This window comes from Oryzias latipes, chromosome 14 (assembly GCF_053564925.1).
Source record: "Oryzias latipes strain Hd-rR chromosome 14, Olatipes_Hd-rR_3.1".
Taxonomy (NCBI): domain Eukaryota; kingdom Metazoa; phylum Chordata; class Actinopteri; order Beloniformes; family Adrianichthyidae; genus Oryzias; species Oryzias latipes.
The window spans coordinates 31,726,917-31,740,880 of record NC_136250.1 but is presented as its reverse complement, the minus strand read 5'-3'; the positions used below and the strand labels follow the sequence as shown (position 1 = coordinate 31,740,880).

The 13,964-nt window shown below is 52.5% G+C and overlaps 1 protein-coding gene across 5 annotated transcripts in view; it reads left to right on the top strand.

Annotated features, from left to right (window-relative positions):
* Positions 1-50: 50 nt before the first annotated feature.
* uimc1 (ubiquitin interaction motif containing 1) overlaps positions 51-13,964 on the top strand; it is a 41,830-nt gene continuing 27,916 nt past the window's right edge. Inside the window, exons 1-14 of one of the 5 annotated variants that reach the window (XM_078930921.1) lie at positions 51-396; positions 743-839; positions 2,529-2,589; positions 2,746-2,864; positions 4,794-4,947; positions 5,019-5,167; positions 5,244-5,651; positions 5,714-5,812; positions 5,911-6,008; positions 11,992-12,124; positions 12,770-12,874; positions 13,038-13,093; positions 13,196-13,302; positions 13,406-13,461. In XM_078930921.1, the coding sequence (XP_078787047.1) occupies positions 759-839; positions 2,529-2,589; positions 2,746-2,864; positions 4,794-4,947; positions 5,019-5,167; positions 5,244-5,651; positions 5,714-5,812; positions 5,911-6,008; positions 11,992-12,124; positions 12,770-12,874; positions 13,038-13,093; positions 13,196-13,302; positions 13,406-13,461 (1,626 nt within the window). In that variant the 5' untranslated portion in view covers positions 51-396; positions 743-758. Of the gene's footprint in view, positions 408-742; positions 840-2,528; positions 2,590-2,745; positions 2,865-4,793; positions 4,948-5,018; positions 5,168-5,243; positions 5,652-5,713; positions 5,813-5,910; positions 6,009-11,946; positions 12,125-12,769; positions 12,875-13,037; positions 13,094-13,195; positions 13,303-13,405; positions 13,462-13,964 lie in introns of all 5 variants that reach the window. The other 4 variants (XM_023962917.2, XM_023962919.2, XM_023962918.2 and 1 more) reach the window with 4 other exon arrangements.

Here is a 13,964-nt window from a genome sequence, read left to right as displayed (position 1 = left end):
GAAAGCAGGAGCTTTGTTTCAACAGAGCGGCACGCGGGACCCGTCATACGTCATGAGCACGTGACCGCACACATAGATATAAACATGGCGGCCCGACGGTGAGGAGAAGTACCGCGATTCTTTAAAACTTCTCTAAATTTTGTGCAAAGTTCTTGGCAGCAGCGCAGACCGCGAGGCGAACACTTCCGGGTCGCTTTGGTTGGATGTTGTATCGTCAGAATTCGGATACTTCCGACTATGTTCGCAGCTTTTCGCTTTAGTTAGTTTCCATGCCAGCCCGTGCTCATGCGCGGTGCGGACTAGCATTATCCTAACGACCCGTTTTTCATTTTTTAATTCTGAATTCGCCACTTTTCTGCTCTTCTGCCGCCAGTTGTCACGGCAGCCGGAGCACAGGTGAGCATCAGGTAAGCTGTGATCTTCACGGAAAGCTGAGAATTCCTGATCATTACGTTTGATTGTCAGACAGCTGACGGTCCTTTAACGCAACACGAGTGTCATTACATCATGTGTTTAAAAACTGTGGGACCCAGAGTTTGCGGTTGTGGCTCAGCAGGATCCAGATATTCCGACAGTTAGTTAGTGAGGAACATGTGGTTTTAGAACAGGCCAGAGTGTCGGGACCACTGGTCCAAGTTCTGCAGACAGCAGTTCTCCTTCAGGTCTGGATGTTTGGGATGAAGCTGCAGAAAGCCTCCATAGGAGGACTGGAGAACCTGATGTGAACCTCTTCCTCCTGCAGCGAGGAGAACAGCTGCATGTCTGTGAGGAGGAAGCTCATCAGAGGAACCTCTGTGCAGATGGATGAAGAAGAGGAGGATGACCTCCAGGACGGCCAGGTAGGAACATCTGCACAGGAAAAACTTCAGAAAGCAGCTCAGAAGCTACATTCACCTGCACCAACAATTAAGACAAGAACCTGCAGAAACAGAACGACATCCCTTCCCTTAGACCAGTGCAAAGCCCCCCCAGGAAAAAGAAAATGCCCCCCACACAGTGACTATAAATAAGATCAGATTATTTAAACTAGAAACTAGAAACATTTTGACCAACGGTACCATTTGATCCTGAGAAAAATAATTCAATCAATAAATAACATTAAATGAACACAGTGGCACAGATATATTTAAATATTGTTCTGATTTTTTTCTGAACCGCATCAATGAAGTAATGATTGACGGCTACAACGAGCACACAGCCATGTTTGAAGCACGACAGCTCCACTGTCAGCTCAATGTCCAGCTGGGAAAGCAGGATGATTGTCGGCGTGTTGAGGATGTCATGTCTGTAGGTGACGTCTTCATTTATTTGGCTTCTGTCTGCTGTCAACATTTACACACACACACACACACACACACACACACACACACACACACACACACACACACACACACACACACACACACACACACACACACACACACACACACACACACACACACACACACACACACACACACACACACACACACTGGTCTTTCCTCGTCTCCCACCGGCGTCACAGAGAATCCAAGCTCTAGATGAGCTTCGTCATATTTCCTCGTCTTAGCTTTTGGGAGACTTTCGTTTGTCTCTTCACTTCTGTCTGTCACTGCTTCTCTGTTCATCACTGTCACTTAGTCCAGAATGTCTCCCCAGGAGTTTGACTCCTGCACAGACTTTGGCAATGAACGCGCCACAGCACCACCTGCTGCCGTGGATGTACAATGACACTTTACGCGGCAAAACGTAAAGCCTGTTCCCCAGGGTCAAACCCCCCCCCCATGGCATTGCATCACTATTTGAGAAGGACTGCCTTAGACCCCCCCGCCCCTTCTCCGTAAAGAAAAACTCCTACAAAAAGGGATTCCGGAAAAAAAGAAGAAACCTCAGGGGTGTCCAAATGAAGGAGGGATCCTCCCCCAGGACGGACAGGCGATGTACCCGAACTCTTAGAGAAATTTAACTTATCTAAATCTACAACTACATATTAAAAGTCCAGCAGACGAGCTTCATCCAGATGGAGTTGGGGGAAGGGCTGGGGGCGCGAGATGAGCCAGAAGGGGGGGGGGGGTCCACAGTCAGTTACAGGATCATGGACAAGCCCACTGGAATCTGGAAGCACTCGCACTCCCACTCCCCAGGAGAGAACAGGCCAGAGTCTGCCTTTGAGTCTTCCTGTTTAGGTGATTTATAGACAATCTGATGCTTTCAAAGGACTTATAAACATGTTTAACTGTAGGGCTGAGAAGCTAGACTGTGACATTACTGCCAAACCACCTCCTTTCCCTGGATTTCTGATAGTTAGCAGTTAGTGTGTGTGTGTATGGGGGGGTGCTTCATTCAGTCTAACACAGTCATCGTGTTGGAGCCGAGTTCCCCTCACAGGGCTGTCTCCCCCCCAACAGGCAGGCCACCCCCCCCCCCCCCCCAACAGACTGGTCCCCCTGCCATGTTTCCCTCAGGAATCTATATATTTTTTGAAGTTTTTTCAGAGCAGAGAACTTGTTAAGCTGGTTTTTCAGATTGAGTGTTTCGTGTTCCTTCAGGCCGAGTCTGCAGCTCTGCCAAAGATGAGAGCGAAGAGGCGCAGAGAGACCAAGTCCAAAGGTGAACAGAATCAGCAGCAGCTGCAACCTGTGAAGATTGCCCAGTTGCTTCTGTCAAGTGTTAAAGGCAACATTTAACTAAATTCAGAAAGAACGGTTGGGTCTTGATCCTGGCCGGTTCCCGTCTGAAGCCGGCTTTCATCTCTTCTGCTCTCAGAGATGTCAGAGGAGGAGATGATGGACCTGGCCCTCCGTCTGAGTGAACAGGAGGCCAGCGCCACAGAGCTGCGGCAGCAGGAGGAGGAGGAGGCAATGATGAAGGCCATCCAGCAGAGCGTGAGTGCAGAACCAGCTCCAGAGGTCCAGAAACCGAGTCCTGTCAGGGATGAACCAGTGAATCTTTATTGGAACTGTGGTACATAACATGAGGTTTCACATGAAATAACATCCACAGAAATGGATCAGAACTCCGTGGTACCGGTTCTCCGGTGAAATGCTTGTGGAGTTCTGGTTGTTAGTGCAGGTATGGATCTAAGAGTTTTTCCTGCAGCTTTACAGCAGCCAAAGGGTCAAAGTTCAAAGTGTCATTGTCAGGATGAGCCGGGTTCTTATGGAAGTCCTGGGGCCTCATTTATAAAACTTTGCGTAGGATTTGCGTCAGAAGTGGCGTACGGATGAAACATAGGACGTGCGTACGCACAGAAATATTCGGATTTATAAAACCGTGCGCACGCACATCCTACGCATCTTTCCCTTAATAAATCACAACCAATTCTAAATGCAGCGCAGCTTTTGCGGCTTCGTGACACGCCCATAGTTGCCCATAAATAGTCCGTGAAACGCCCACAAATTAATATTCATTGATTGGGAAATCATGGCAAACACAGAGGAAATCAAAAAAAGTAACTTCACTCAATGTGAAGTAGAAATTATCGTTGGCGAGGTGGAAAAGAGGAGAAAAGGGTTGTTTGGGGCACAGTGTGGGCATTACTAATGCCAAAAAGGCACGTGATGGCAAACGGTGGCAGACGCCGTAAATGCTGCAGCCTCACAACCTCGGACCGTGGTTAAACAAAAAAGAAATGAAAGAAATGATCGGACATCAAAGTCGAGGCAAAAAAACGTCTAGCGCTGCATCGGCAGAGTGTGTCCGCCACGTGGGGGGGTGGGGGGGGGGGGGCCGGAGCTGACCCCTCTTGATGAGAAACTGGCCGCTATTATTGGGGAATCCCTATTAAGTCCCCCTTATCAGCGTCCTCCTCCGCCTCAGTCACCTGACTGAGACGGAGGGGACGCCTACGCGCCAGGGTCAGGGTGACACAGGTAAGAGAAATAATTCAAATGAATGCAGTCAAGTCACATGTATGCAGGCTACACAATTACAGATTATTAATATAGAACAATTTTATTTTAGTTGCTGGGTGTTCCAGCGGGGCCAGTGGTTACGATGCTGCAGCTGAGTAGCCGTCTGGCCCCAGCGTCTCCACGGCACGCGGCTCTCAACCCTCCAGCAGTGGGCGCGTCCTCACCGATGCAGTCCTTGAAATGCAGAGGGAAGTCAGTAGTTCAATCAGAGAGGTGGCCAAGGAGTTGGGCGAAATCAAGATCGCCCTGACTGAAATAAACTGCACGATGAGGGAATTCTTAAATAAATAATATTTTCCACACCTCTTTTTCTTTACAAGCGACGCATCACTTCCAAACGCTGGCGCACAGCAGCAGCAAATGGCTCAAATGCGTGGGGATGGGGTTCAGGGTCGGGGCCAACACAGCAATCAGCGCCAGGGGGTAGAGGCACGTTTTTAAGCTGTGCCACATTGTGTAGCACAGCACATGCCGGCACGATTTGGCACACACTGTCACTTTCACGTGTTTCTTCCATCTGCCGACGGTGTCGCCGTTTCTCATTTCACCCGTTTTTGTGCGTACGCCTGGGTCAGAGCGTGAAGGACCGCACATTTTCCCGTCAAGTTTGCTTTTTATAAATCTCAACTATTGCGTAGAGAGTGGCGTACGCCTTCTTTTGTGCGTACGCAACGTTTATAAATGAGGCCCCTGTTCTCTTCCGAGAAGGGAGGCGGCTGCTGATGGTCTTTTGGGTCACAGACAGTGTGGAGGACAGATGGGATTTGAACAGTTTTTGGTCTGGAGGCCGTCCTGCTGGATGGAGGTCCTACCTCCGATGTGGACCATGTTCTTTGATCTTCATTGGCGTGTTTGACAGACACAAAGAGGTTTAGGATGATGCGGACTCTTTTCCTGCAGATGTTTGACCAAACCCAGCCGTTCCAAACCGCCTTCTCCAGCGGGTCACCACACCTTCTGTCTCGACGGAAGCTCTCGTTTCCAAACGGGGAGAAGCTGTTTCGAGGCAGTCCGGCAGGTCTGGACAGCGGGTGCTCACCTGAACCCTTCTCAGGTGGGTTCTCAGCTGCCCTACATACAGAAACTGTCCGGATCAAGCCACTGAGTTTGTGTTTCACCTCAAAGAAAAGACAGAGGAGATCCGGAAAAAAAGGTTGAAGAAATCAGGAAGTCATCTGCCGGAGATGCTGGATCTGTCCCAAGCGGAGAGAACAGACTCTGAAGCTTCAGCTGACTCCTGCAACCCTCCCCCTGCTCCTCTAGACTCCCCACAGGTCAGTCTGAGACGCCAGCGGCTCACCTTCAGGTTTTCTTGAAGCTCTTGTCTTTAACTGTTTTCTTGGGATCCAGAGCTCTGACTCCACCCGGATCGACGAGTCTGAGCCTCAGGAGTCGCCGGTGTTCCCGCTGACCGGCTGCAGGGCTGTAGTCCACGTGGACCGACTGAGCGAGGAAGTGGTGGATAGCTGCAGACACTCTGGGTTTGTGTCTTCTTCTCAGGACACTTGGAGCTGGACGCAGAAGTCCACCTGGACCAGAAGCCCCACCTTTCCCCAGAGTAACCCTAAAACCCCCGGTAGCCCAACCGCAGGCCCAGAGCTTGTCTCCTCCTCTCAGGAAAGTCCCACGCCCCCTTTAAGTTGCAGAAGCCCAGTGTTCCTCCGAAGCCCCTCGGAGATCCTCAGCACTGCTGCCTCACAACAGAGGAGCCCCCCACACATGCAGACCCCAGGGCGGGACGACCAGAACTGCAGACAGGTGAGTCCAGTGGTGGGAAGAGCTGCCTGTGGGGTTCTGCTTCATCCTGTTTCCTCCTCCAGCTTCCTGCAGTCGCAGAGGAGCAGAGGAATGCATCGTGCAGCTACACGCCGCCTGGCAGCAACATGATGCTGGTCTGGTCAGACGAGGACGACGTCACGGTAACAAAACAATCCTGCTCCTCTGGCGTTTCTGTGAAACTTCTCGACTGAGCGTCTTCTGCTTGTTACAACTTCTCCTTTCCGTCTCGCCGCCGCAGCTGCTCAGGTCTCCAAGTCCGGTTTTCCCCAAAGAAAGACGCCTTTACGGGACTGAAGCTCCAGCAGCTTCAATGGACAACGCTGCACCCAACCACAGGTACATCACAGTGAAGGCAGAGTCTGTGTTTAACCAGGGGAGATGGGCAGTGGAACCAAGATCCAGCAGGGGGCAGCACAGGCTGTGGGGCAGTGTGACGAAAATGTGTTGAAAAAACAAACTGTTCAAACAGGAAATGAAGTCTGTGGCCATTTCTTGTTCATCTCACAGCAATGTATGCAACTGTGATGATCTGCAGAAAATCTCTGGCTTCTCTGAGCTTCAGGAAACTTTTAAATGTGCTGTTAAACCGCAGCACTTCCTGTAACTCAGACCCACAGAGCGTCAGACTTCCTGTAACTCAGACCCACAGAGAGTCAGATTTCCTGTAACTCAGTCAGACTTCCTGTAACTCAGACCCACAGAGCGTCAGACTTCCTGTAACTCAGACCCACAGAGAGTCAGATTTCCTGTAACTCAGACAGCCAGAGCGTCAGACTTCCTGTAACCCAGACAGCCAGAGCGTCAGACTTGCTGTAACTGTGACACCCACAGAGCGTCAGGCTTCCCGTAACTGTGACGCCCACAGAGCATCAGGCTTCCTGTAACTGTGACACCCACGGAGCGTGAGGCTTCCTGTAACTGTGACACCCACAGAGCGTGAGGCTTCCCGTAACTGTGATGCCCACAGAGCATCAGGCTTCCTGTAACTGTGACACCCACGGAGCGTGAGGCTTCCTGTAACTGTGACACCCACAGAGCGTGAGGCTTCCCGTAACTGTGACGCCCACAGAGCGTGAGGCTTCCTGTAACTGTGACGCCCGGAGCGTCAGGCTTCCCGTAACTGTGACACCCACAGAGCATCAGGCTTCCCGTAACTGTGACGCCCACAGAGCATCAGGCTTCCCGTAACTGTGACGCCCACAGAGCGTCAGGCTTCCCGTAACTGTGACGCCCACAGAGCATCAGGCTTCCTGTAACTGTGACACCCACGGAGCGTGAGGCTTCCTGTAACTGTGACACCCACAGAGCGTCAGGCTTCCCGTAACTGTGACGCCCACAGAGCATCAGGCTTCCCGTAACTGTGACGCCCACAGAGCGTCAGGCTTCCCGTAACTGTGACGCCCACAGAGCATCAGGCTTCCTGTAACTGTGACGCCCGGAGCGTGAGGCTTCCCGTAACTGTGACGCCCACAGAGCGTCAGGCTTCCCGTAACTGTGACGCCCACAGAGCATCAGGCTTCCCGTAACTGTGACGCCCACAGAGCGTCAGGCTTCCCGTAACTGTGACGCCCACAGAGCGTCAGGCTTCCCGTAACTGTGACGCCCACAGAGCGTCAGGCTTCCTGTAACTGTGACGCCCGCAGGGCTCCAGACTAACTTTTTTCACTAGGAGCACAGTGGCCCCTAACTGAAAATTTTAGGGGCACAACTAGAAAATTTAGGGGCGCATACCGTAAATCAAAATTCTAACCAAATCTACTAATTTCCACTGTATTACTAATAAATACTTTAATAATAGATGCAGAAATTACAATGTGCTGTTTCAAATTCAGTGTCACATTTTAATCTGCACTCTTGAAGATGCAACAAGAAGGTAAACTGACAAAAGCATCGCTGTCATGACAGTACAAATGGTTAAGAAAACTGATGGAAATTTATCTTGGTGACACCAAATAGGTGCAGCCAAGATGCACAATAACCGTGTTTGAGATCACCCAGGTGAACACAACGCTGCGCAGATCACATGGTGTGTGACATATATTTTTGTTTTTGCTCCAACATTAACTGTCAATCATCACAAAAATTTCAGGAGAAAGGGGTGAGAGCAAGGGGCAAACCTACCCGGACACAGCTGGAAACTGAACTGACTGAAAGCTGCCCTACAGGCTACAAAACAATGCATTATGGGACATGTGTCCTGATGGTTTTTGTAGTGGAGGGATTAATTAAAATAATTTAAAATACCAATTCATTAAAAAAGGCTACATACATTACAAAACCTTAAATAATCATAAAATATATAAGAAGAATATTAAAACTAAACTGAATGTTAAGGACAACTCCATTTCCTGTTCTCCTTCAGTCTTGCTGCAGATTCGCTTTCATCTCACAGCCCCCCCCCCCAAACGATCCAGGCGAGGTGCTGGTTCATCTCAAACACGTCTATCGTTGCATTTTCCACACGTATTTTCAGTGAGTCTAAAACTAATGTTGTTTTTGCTCGAGCGTGTTTAAAGTTCAAGCCCCGTTAGCTGTCACGCATGTAGGTGTGGGACATTTATTCTCCTCAGCTGACCCGACTCCCGCGGGAGCGGTGAGCTGCCGTAACCCGTTTGATGCGCCGCCGTAACCGTAACCAAAACCTAAACCTTCCTCCGGGTCTGTGCGGCCCAGAGAAAAGTTCAGCACGGACTGCATGTATTTAGAAAATTACGAGCGAAAAGATACGTTCTAAAGGAAAGTAAGGAACTCCTTCATGTGGTCCGGGGAGGGCGCTGTCAGGTGTCCTGCTTTCAAACCCTGTCATTGTCACGCCCCCAAGAGTCATATACCCCACTGTGATTGGTTGGTCAGCTCTAGGCCCCTCCCCCTACACGCATTTTAGCCACTCACAGTGGCTTTCCCTATTCTTCTCACACGCAGTGGCCGCCTCAAACACAGGCATCACGCGAGTGTGTGCTCGCGTTTCATGAGTATGTGCGCGAGTGTGTGTGTCTGCCTGCGTGCGTGTGCGCTCGCGTCTCATTGATTATTTCATTGATCATTGACGTGCCCCTTCCACGTTTAATGTATAAAAAAATACGAAGGGTGGGGGAGGCAAATTTACTGGTCGCACATGTGCGACTGGATGTAAAATTCAGTCGCACACTCTCAAATTTTGGTTGCAAAATGCGACCAATTGCTCGCAGTCTGGAGCCCTGGCCCGGAGCGTCAGGCTTCCTGTAACTGTGACACCCACAGAGCGTGAGGCTTCCCGTAACTGTGACGCCCACAGAGCGTCAGGCTTCCTGTAACTGTGACGCCCAGAGCGTCAGGCTTCCTGTAACTGTGACGCCCGGAGCGTCAGGCTTCCTGTAACTGTGACACCCACAGAGCGTGAGGCTTCCCGTAACTGTGACGCCCACAGAGCGTCAGGCTTCCTGTAACTGTGACACCCACAGAGCGTGAGGCTTCCCGTAACTGTGACGCCCACAGAGCGTCAGGCTTCCTGTAACTGTGACGCCCACAGAGCGTCAGGCTTCCTGTAACTGTGACGCCCGGAGCGTCAGGCTTCCTGTAACTGTGACACCCACAGAGCGTGAGGCTTCCCGTAACTGTGACGCCCAGAGCGTCAGGCTTCCTGTAACTGTGACGCCCGGAGCGTCAGGCTTCCTGTAACTGTGACACCCACGGAGCGTGAGGCTTCCCGTAACTGTGACGCCCACAGAGCGTCAGGCTTCCTGTAACTGTGACGCCCGGAGCGTGAGGCTTCCTGTAACTGTGACACCCACAGAGCGTGAGGCTTCCCGTAACTGTGACGCCCACAGAGCATCAGGCTTCCTGTAACTGTGACGCCAGGAGCGTCAGGCTTCCTGTAACTGACACCCACAGAGCGTGAGGCTTCCCGTAACTGTGACGCCCACAGAGCGTCAGGCTTCCTGTAACTGTGACACCCACAGAGCGTCAGGCTTCCTGTAACTGTGACGCCCGGAGCGTCAGGCTTCCTGTAACTGTGACACCCACAGAGCGTGAGGCTTCCCGTAACTGTGACGCCCACAGAGCGTCAGGCTTCCTGTAACTGTGACGCCCGGAGCGTCAGGCTTCCTGTAACTGTGACACCCACGGAGAGTGAGGCTTCCCGTAACTGTGACGCCCACAGAGCGTCAGGCTTCCTGTGACACCCACAGAGCGTCAGGCTTCCTGTGACACCCACAGAGCGTGAGGCTTCCTGTGACACCCACAGAGCGTCAGGCTTCCTGTGACACCCACAGAGCGTCAGGCTTCCTGTGACACCCACAGAGCGTCAGGCTTCCTGTGACACCCACAGAGCGTCAGGCTTCCTGTGACACCCACAGAGCGTCAGGCTTCCTGTGACACCCACAGAGCGTCAGGCTTCCTGTAACTGTGACGCCCACAGAGCGTCAGGCTTCCTGTAACTGTGACGCCCACGGAGCGTCAGGCTTCCCGTAACTGTGACGCCCACGGAGCGTCAGGCTTCCCGTAACTGTGACGCCCACGGAGCGTCAGGCTTCCCGTAACTGTGACGCCCACGGAGCGTCAGGTTTCCCGTAACAGTGACGCCCACGGAGCGTCAGGCTTCCCGTAACTGTGACGCCCACGGAGCGTCAGGTTTCCCGTAACTGTGACGCCCACGGAGCGTCAGGTTTCCCGTAACTGTGACGCCCACAGAGCCTCAGGCTTCCCGTAACTGTGACGCCCACAGAGCGTCAGGCTTCCCGTAACTGTGACGCCCACAGAGCGTCAGGCTTCCCGTAACTGTGACGCCCACAGAGCGTCAGGCTTCCCGTAACTGTGACGCCCACAGAGCGTCAGGCTTCCTGTAACTGTGACGCCCACAGAGCGTCAGGCTTCCCGTAACTGTGACGCCCACAGAGCGTCAGGCTTCCCGTAACTGTGACGCCCACAGAGCGTCAGGCTTCCTGTAACTGTGACACCCACAGAGCGTGAGGCTTCCCGTAACTGTGACGCCCACAGAGCGTGAGGCTTCCCGTAACTGTGACGCCCGGAGCGTCAGGCTTCCTGTAACTGTGACACCCACAGAGCGTGAGGCTTCCCGTAACTGTGACGCCCACAGAGCGTCAGGCTTCCTGTAACTGTGACACCCACAGAGCGTCAGGCTTCCTGTAACTGTGACGCCCGGAGCGTCAGGCTTCCTGTAACTGTGACACCCACAGAGCGTGAGGCTTCCCGTAACTGTGACGCCCACAGAGCGTCAGGCTTCCTGTAACTGTGACGCCCGGAGCGTCAGGCTTCCTGTAACTGTGACACCCACGGAGAGTGAGGCTTCCCGTAACTGTGACGCCCACAGAGCGTCAGGCTTCCTGTGACACCCACAGAGCATCAGGCTTCCTGTGACACCCACAGAGCGTGAGGCTTCCTGTGACACCCACAGAGCGTCAGGCTTCCTGTGACACCCACAGAGCGTCAGGCTTCCTGTGACACCCACAGAGCGTCAGGCTTCCTGTGACACCCACAGAGCGTCAGGCTTCCTGTGACACCCACAGAGCGTCAGGCTTCCTGTGACACCCACAGAGCGTCAGGCTTCCTGTGACACCCACAGAGCGTCAGGCTTCCTGTGACACCCACAGAGCGTCAGGCTTCCTGTGACACTCACAGAGCGTCAGGCTTCCTGTGACACCCACAGAGCGTCAGGCTTCCTGTAACTGTGACGCCCACGGAGCGTCAGGCTTCCTGTAACTGTGACGCCCACGGAGCGTCAGGCTTCCCGTAACAGTGACGCCCACGGAGCGTCAGGCTTCCCGTAACTGTGACGCCCACGGAGCGTCAGGTTTCCCGTAACTGTGACGCCCACGGAGCGTCAGGTTTCCCGTAACTGTGACGCCCACAGAGCGTCAGGCTTCCCGTAACTGTGACGCCCACAGAGCGTCAGGCTTCCCGTAACTGTGACGCCCACAGAGCGTCAGGCTTCCCGTAACTGTGACGCCCACAGAGCGTCAGGCTTCCCGTAACTGTGACGCCCACAGAGCGTCAGGCTTCCCGTAACTGTGACGCCCACAGAGCGTCAGGCTTCCCGTAACTGTGACGCCCACAGAGCGTCAGGCTTCCCGTAACTGTGACGCCCACAGAGCGTCAGGCTTCCCGTAACTGTGACGCCCACAGAGCGTCAGGCTTCCTGTCACTGTGACACCCACAGAGCGTCAGGCTTCCTGTAACTGTGACACCCACAGAGCGTCAGGCTTCCCCAAACTGCTTTTCCTGATGTGCAGACCTCGAGGATTTATCCGTTTCTCTTCTTCTTCTGTAACTCTTGCAGCAGCTCAGACCAACACTCCTCTTCTACATCTGCTCCCGCCTGCAGAAAAGAACCAGCCACCTCCACAGAGGAAGTTCTCAGGCCTGCGTGCAGAGAGACCCCTGGTGGACAGACGGTGCACTACTTTTGGGGTATCCCCTTTTGCCCCCTTGGTCTGGACCCTGACGCATACACCCAGGTGACCGGGGGGGGGGGTCTGCTTCTAGAGTTCCTTCTTCTTCTGTCTGGTAAACGTTTAGAGAACAAACGCTTTGATTGAGAAAACACGACCATCGTGAAGCAGCTTTTCTTCATCTCTTGATCTGAACTGATGGACATGACATCAGACCTGTGGAGATGTGACCTTGACTGTGACCTCTAAAAACCCAAAGACACCAGAACATTGGGTTGGAACAATGTGAGGTTTTAGAAGAAAGGCTGAGGTCACAGCTGAGAGAAAGATGAAGGGAGAGGTGTGAGAACATGAAGCTACGATGACTGAATTCCATCATGACCTCAGATGTTCTAAAATAACTGAGAAGGTCCAACGTTTGCCGAATGATGGAGGTTTGTGCTTCAGGAACGCTGTCAGAAAGAGGTTTGTCTTCAGGTGAGGCTCAAAGTTTCAGTAGACTTTTCCTCAAGACTCTACAGATGCTTAGAAATCGATGTCGTCTGCATAAGTGGAAACATTTAGTCTAAGACGAACAGAGCAAGCCTGCAGCAGAACCCTGTGTAACACCACAGGAGAGGAGACAATGCCAAGGTCATAGGAAGGAGATTCAGTTCTGAAGTAACGTGAACAAACAAAGTGAAAGTTATGACCTTTGACCTTTGTTTGCAGGTAATCGAGGCGCAGATGGAGGTTTACGAGAAGAGCCTGAAGCAGGCGCAGAGGCGTTTGCCCAGGAAGGCCGAGTGGGCGGAGCCAATCCTGCCGGAGCCAGAGGTGTGATTTCCCCCCACACACACACACACACACACACACACACACACACACACACACACACACACACACACACACACACACACTTATACACACACTCCTCCAGCTGTCCTGTGACTGAGGAGCAGCCGATGTTCAGACATCATCCCCCTTCTGTCCTCCACAGAAAGCTTCATCACCTGAAACAGCGGCGGGATCTCCTCGTCTTCGTGCTTCTCAGAGGTATGCTCCTCCCCTTTCAGCGTGGGAGGTTCCAACGGGGAGTCTTCACCCAGGATGACGGGGAAGATGCTATTCTCCACCAGTCCTGCTTCCTGTTTTCAGACCAGGCCTCATGCTGAGAAGAGGAAGGACCACCGAGGAGCATCCAGACCAGGAGGAAGAGGAGCAGCACCAGGAGGAAGAGCAGAAGGATGCTGATATTTGTCCAGGTCCATCTCTGTTTCTTTGTCCTGATGTTTTTTAAAGCCTGAGAAGCCTCCAACCGGTGATCCTCTGCTCCTTCGTTTCACCTCCTCCTGTTTTCTGCTGCAGAAACGCAGCTGAGCGGAGAAGACGGCGCGGGGGGGCGGAGCCTGCCGACAGAACCGGTGAGCCCAAAATGTCAGACGTCGATGCTTGTTTCAGTTGCTGTCCAAACATCAAAAACCTCCAAGCAGACCTGAGAAAGCAGTACCTAAATTTCTCTGGTTCCTCTGATCATCTGCAGCAGAACTTAAAATTCTCTGGTTCCTCTGGTAATCTGCAGCAGAACCTAAATAACCGGTTCCTCTGATCATCTGCAGCAGAACCTGCAAAACCTAAATTTCTCTGGTTCCTCTGGTCATCAGCGGCAGAACCTGTTGAACCTAACGTTCCCTGGTTCCTCTGATCATCTGCAGCAGAACCTAAAATTCTCTGGTTCCTCTGGTAATCTGCAGCAGAACTTGCAGAACCTAAAGTTCTCTGGTCATCGGCAGCAGAACCTGCAGAACCTAAAGTTCTCTGGTTCCTCTGGTAATCTGCAGCAGAACCTAAAATTCTCTGGTTCCTCTGGTAATCTGCAGCAGAACCTGCAGAACCTAAAGTTCTGTGGTTCCTCTGATCATCTGCA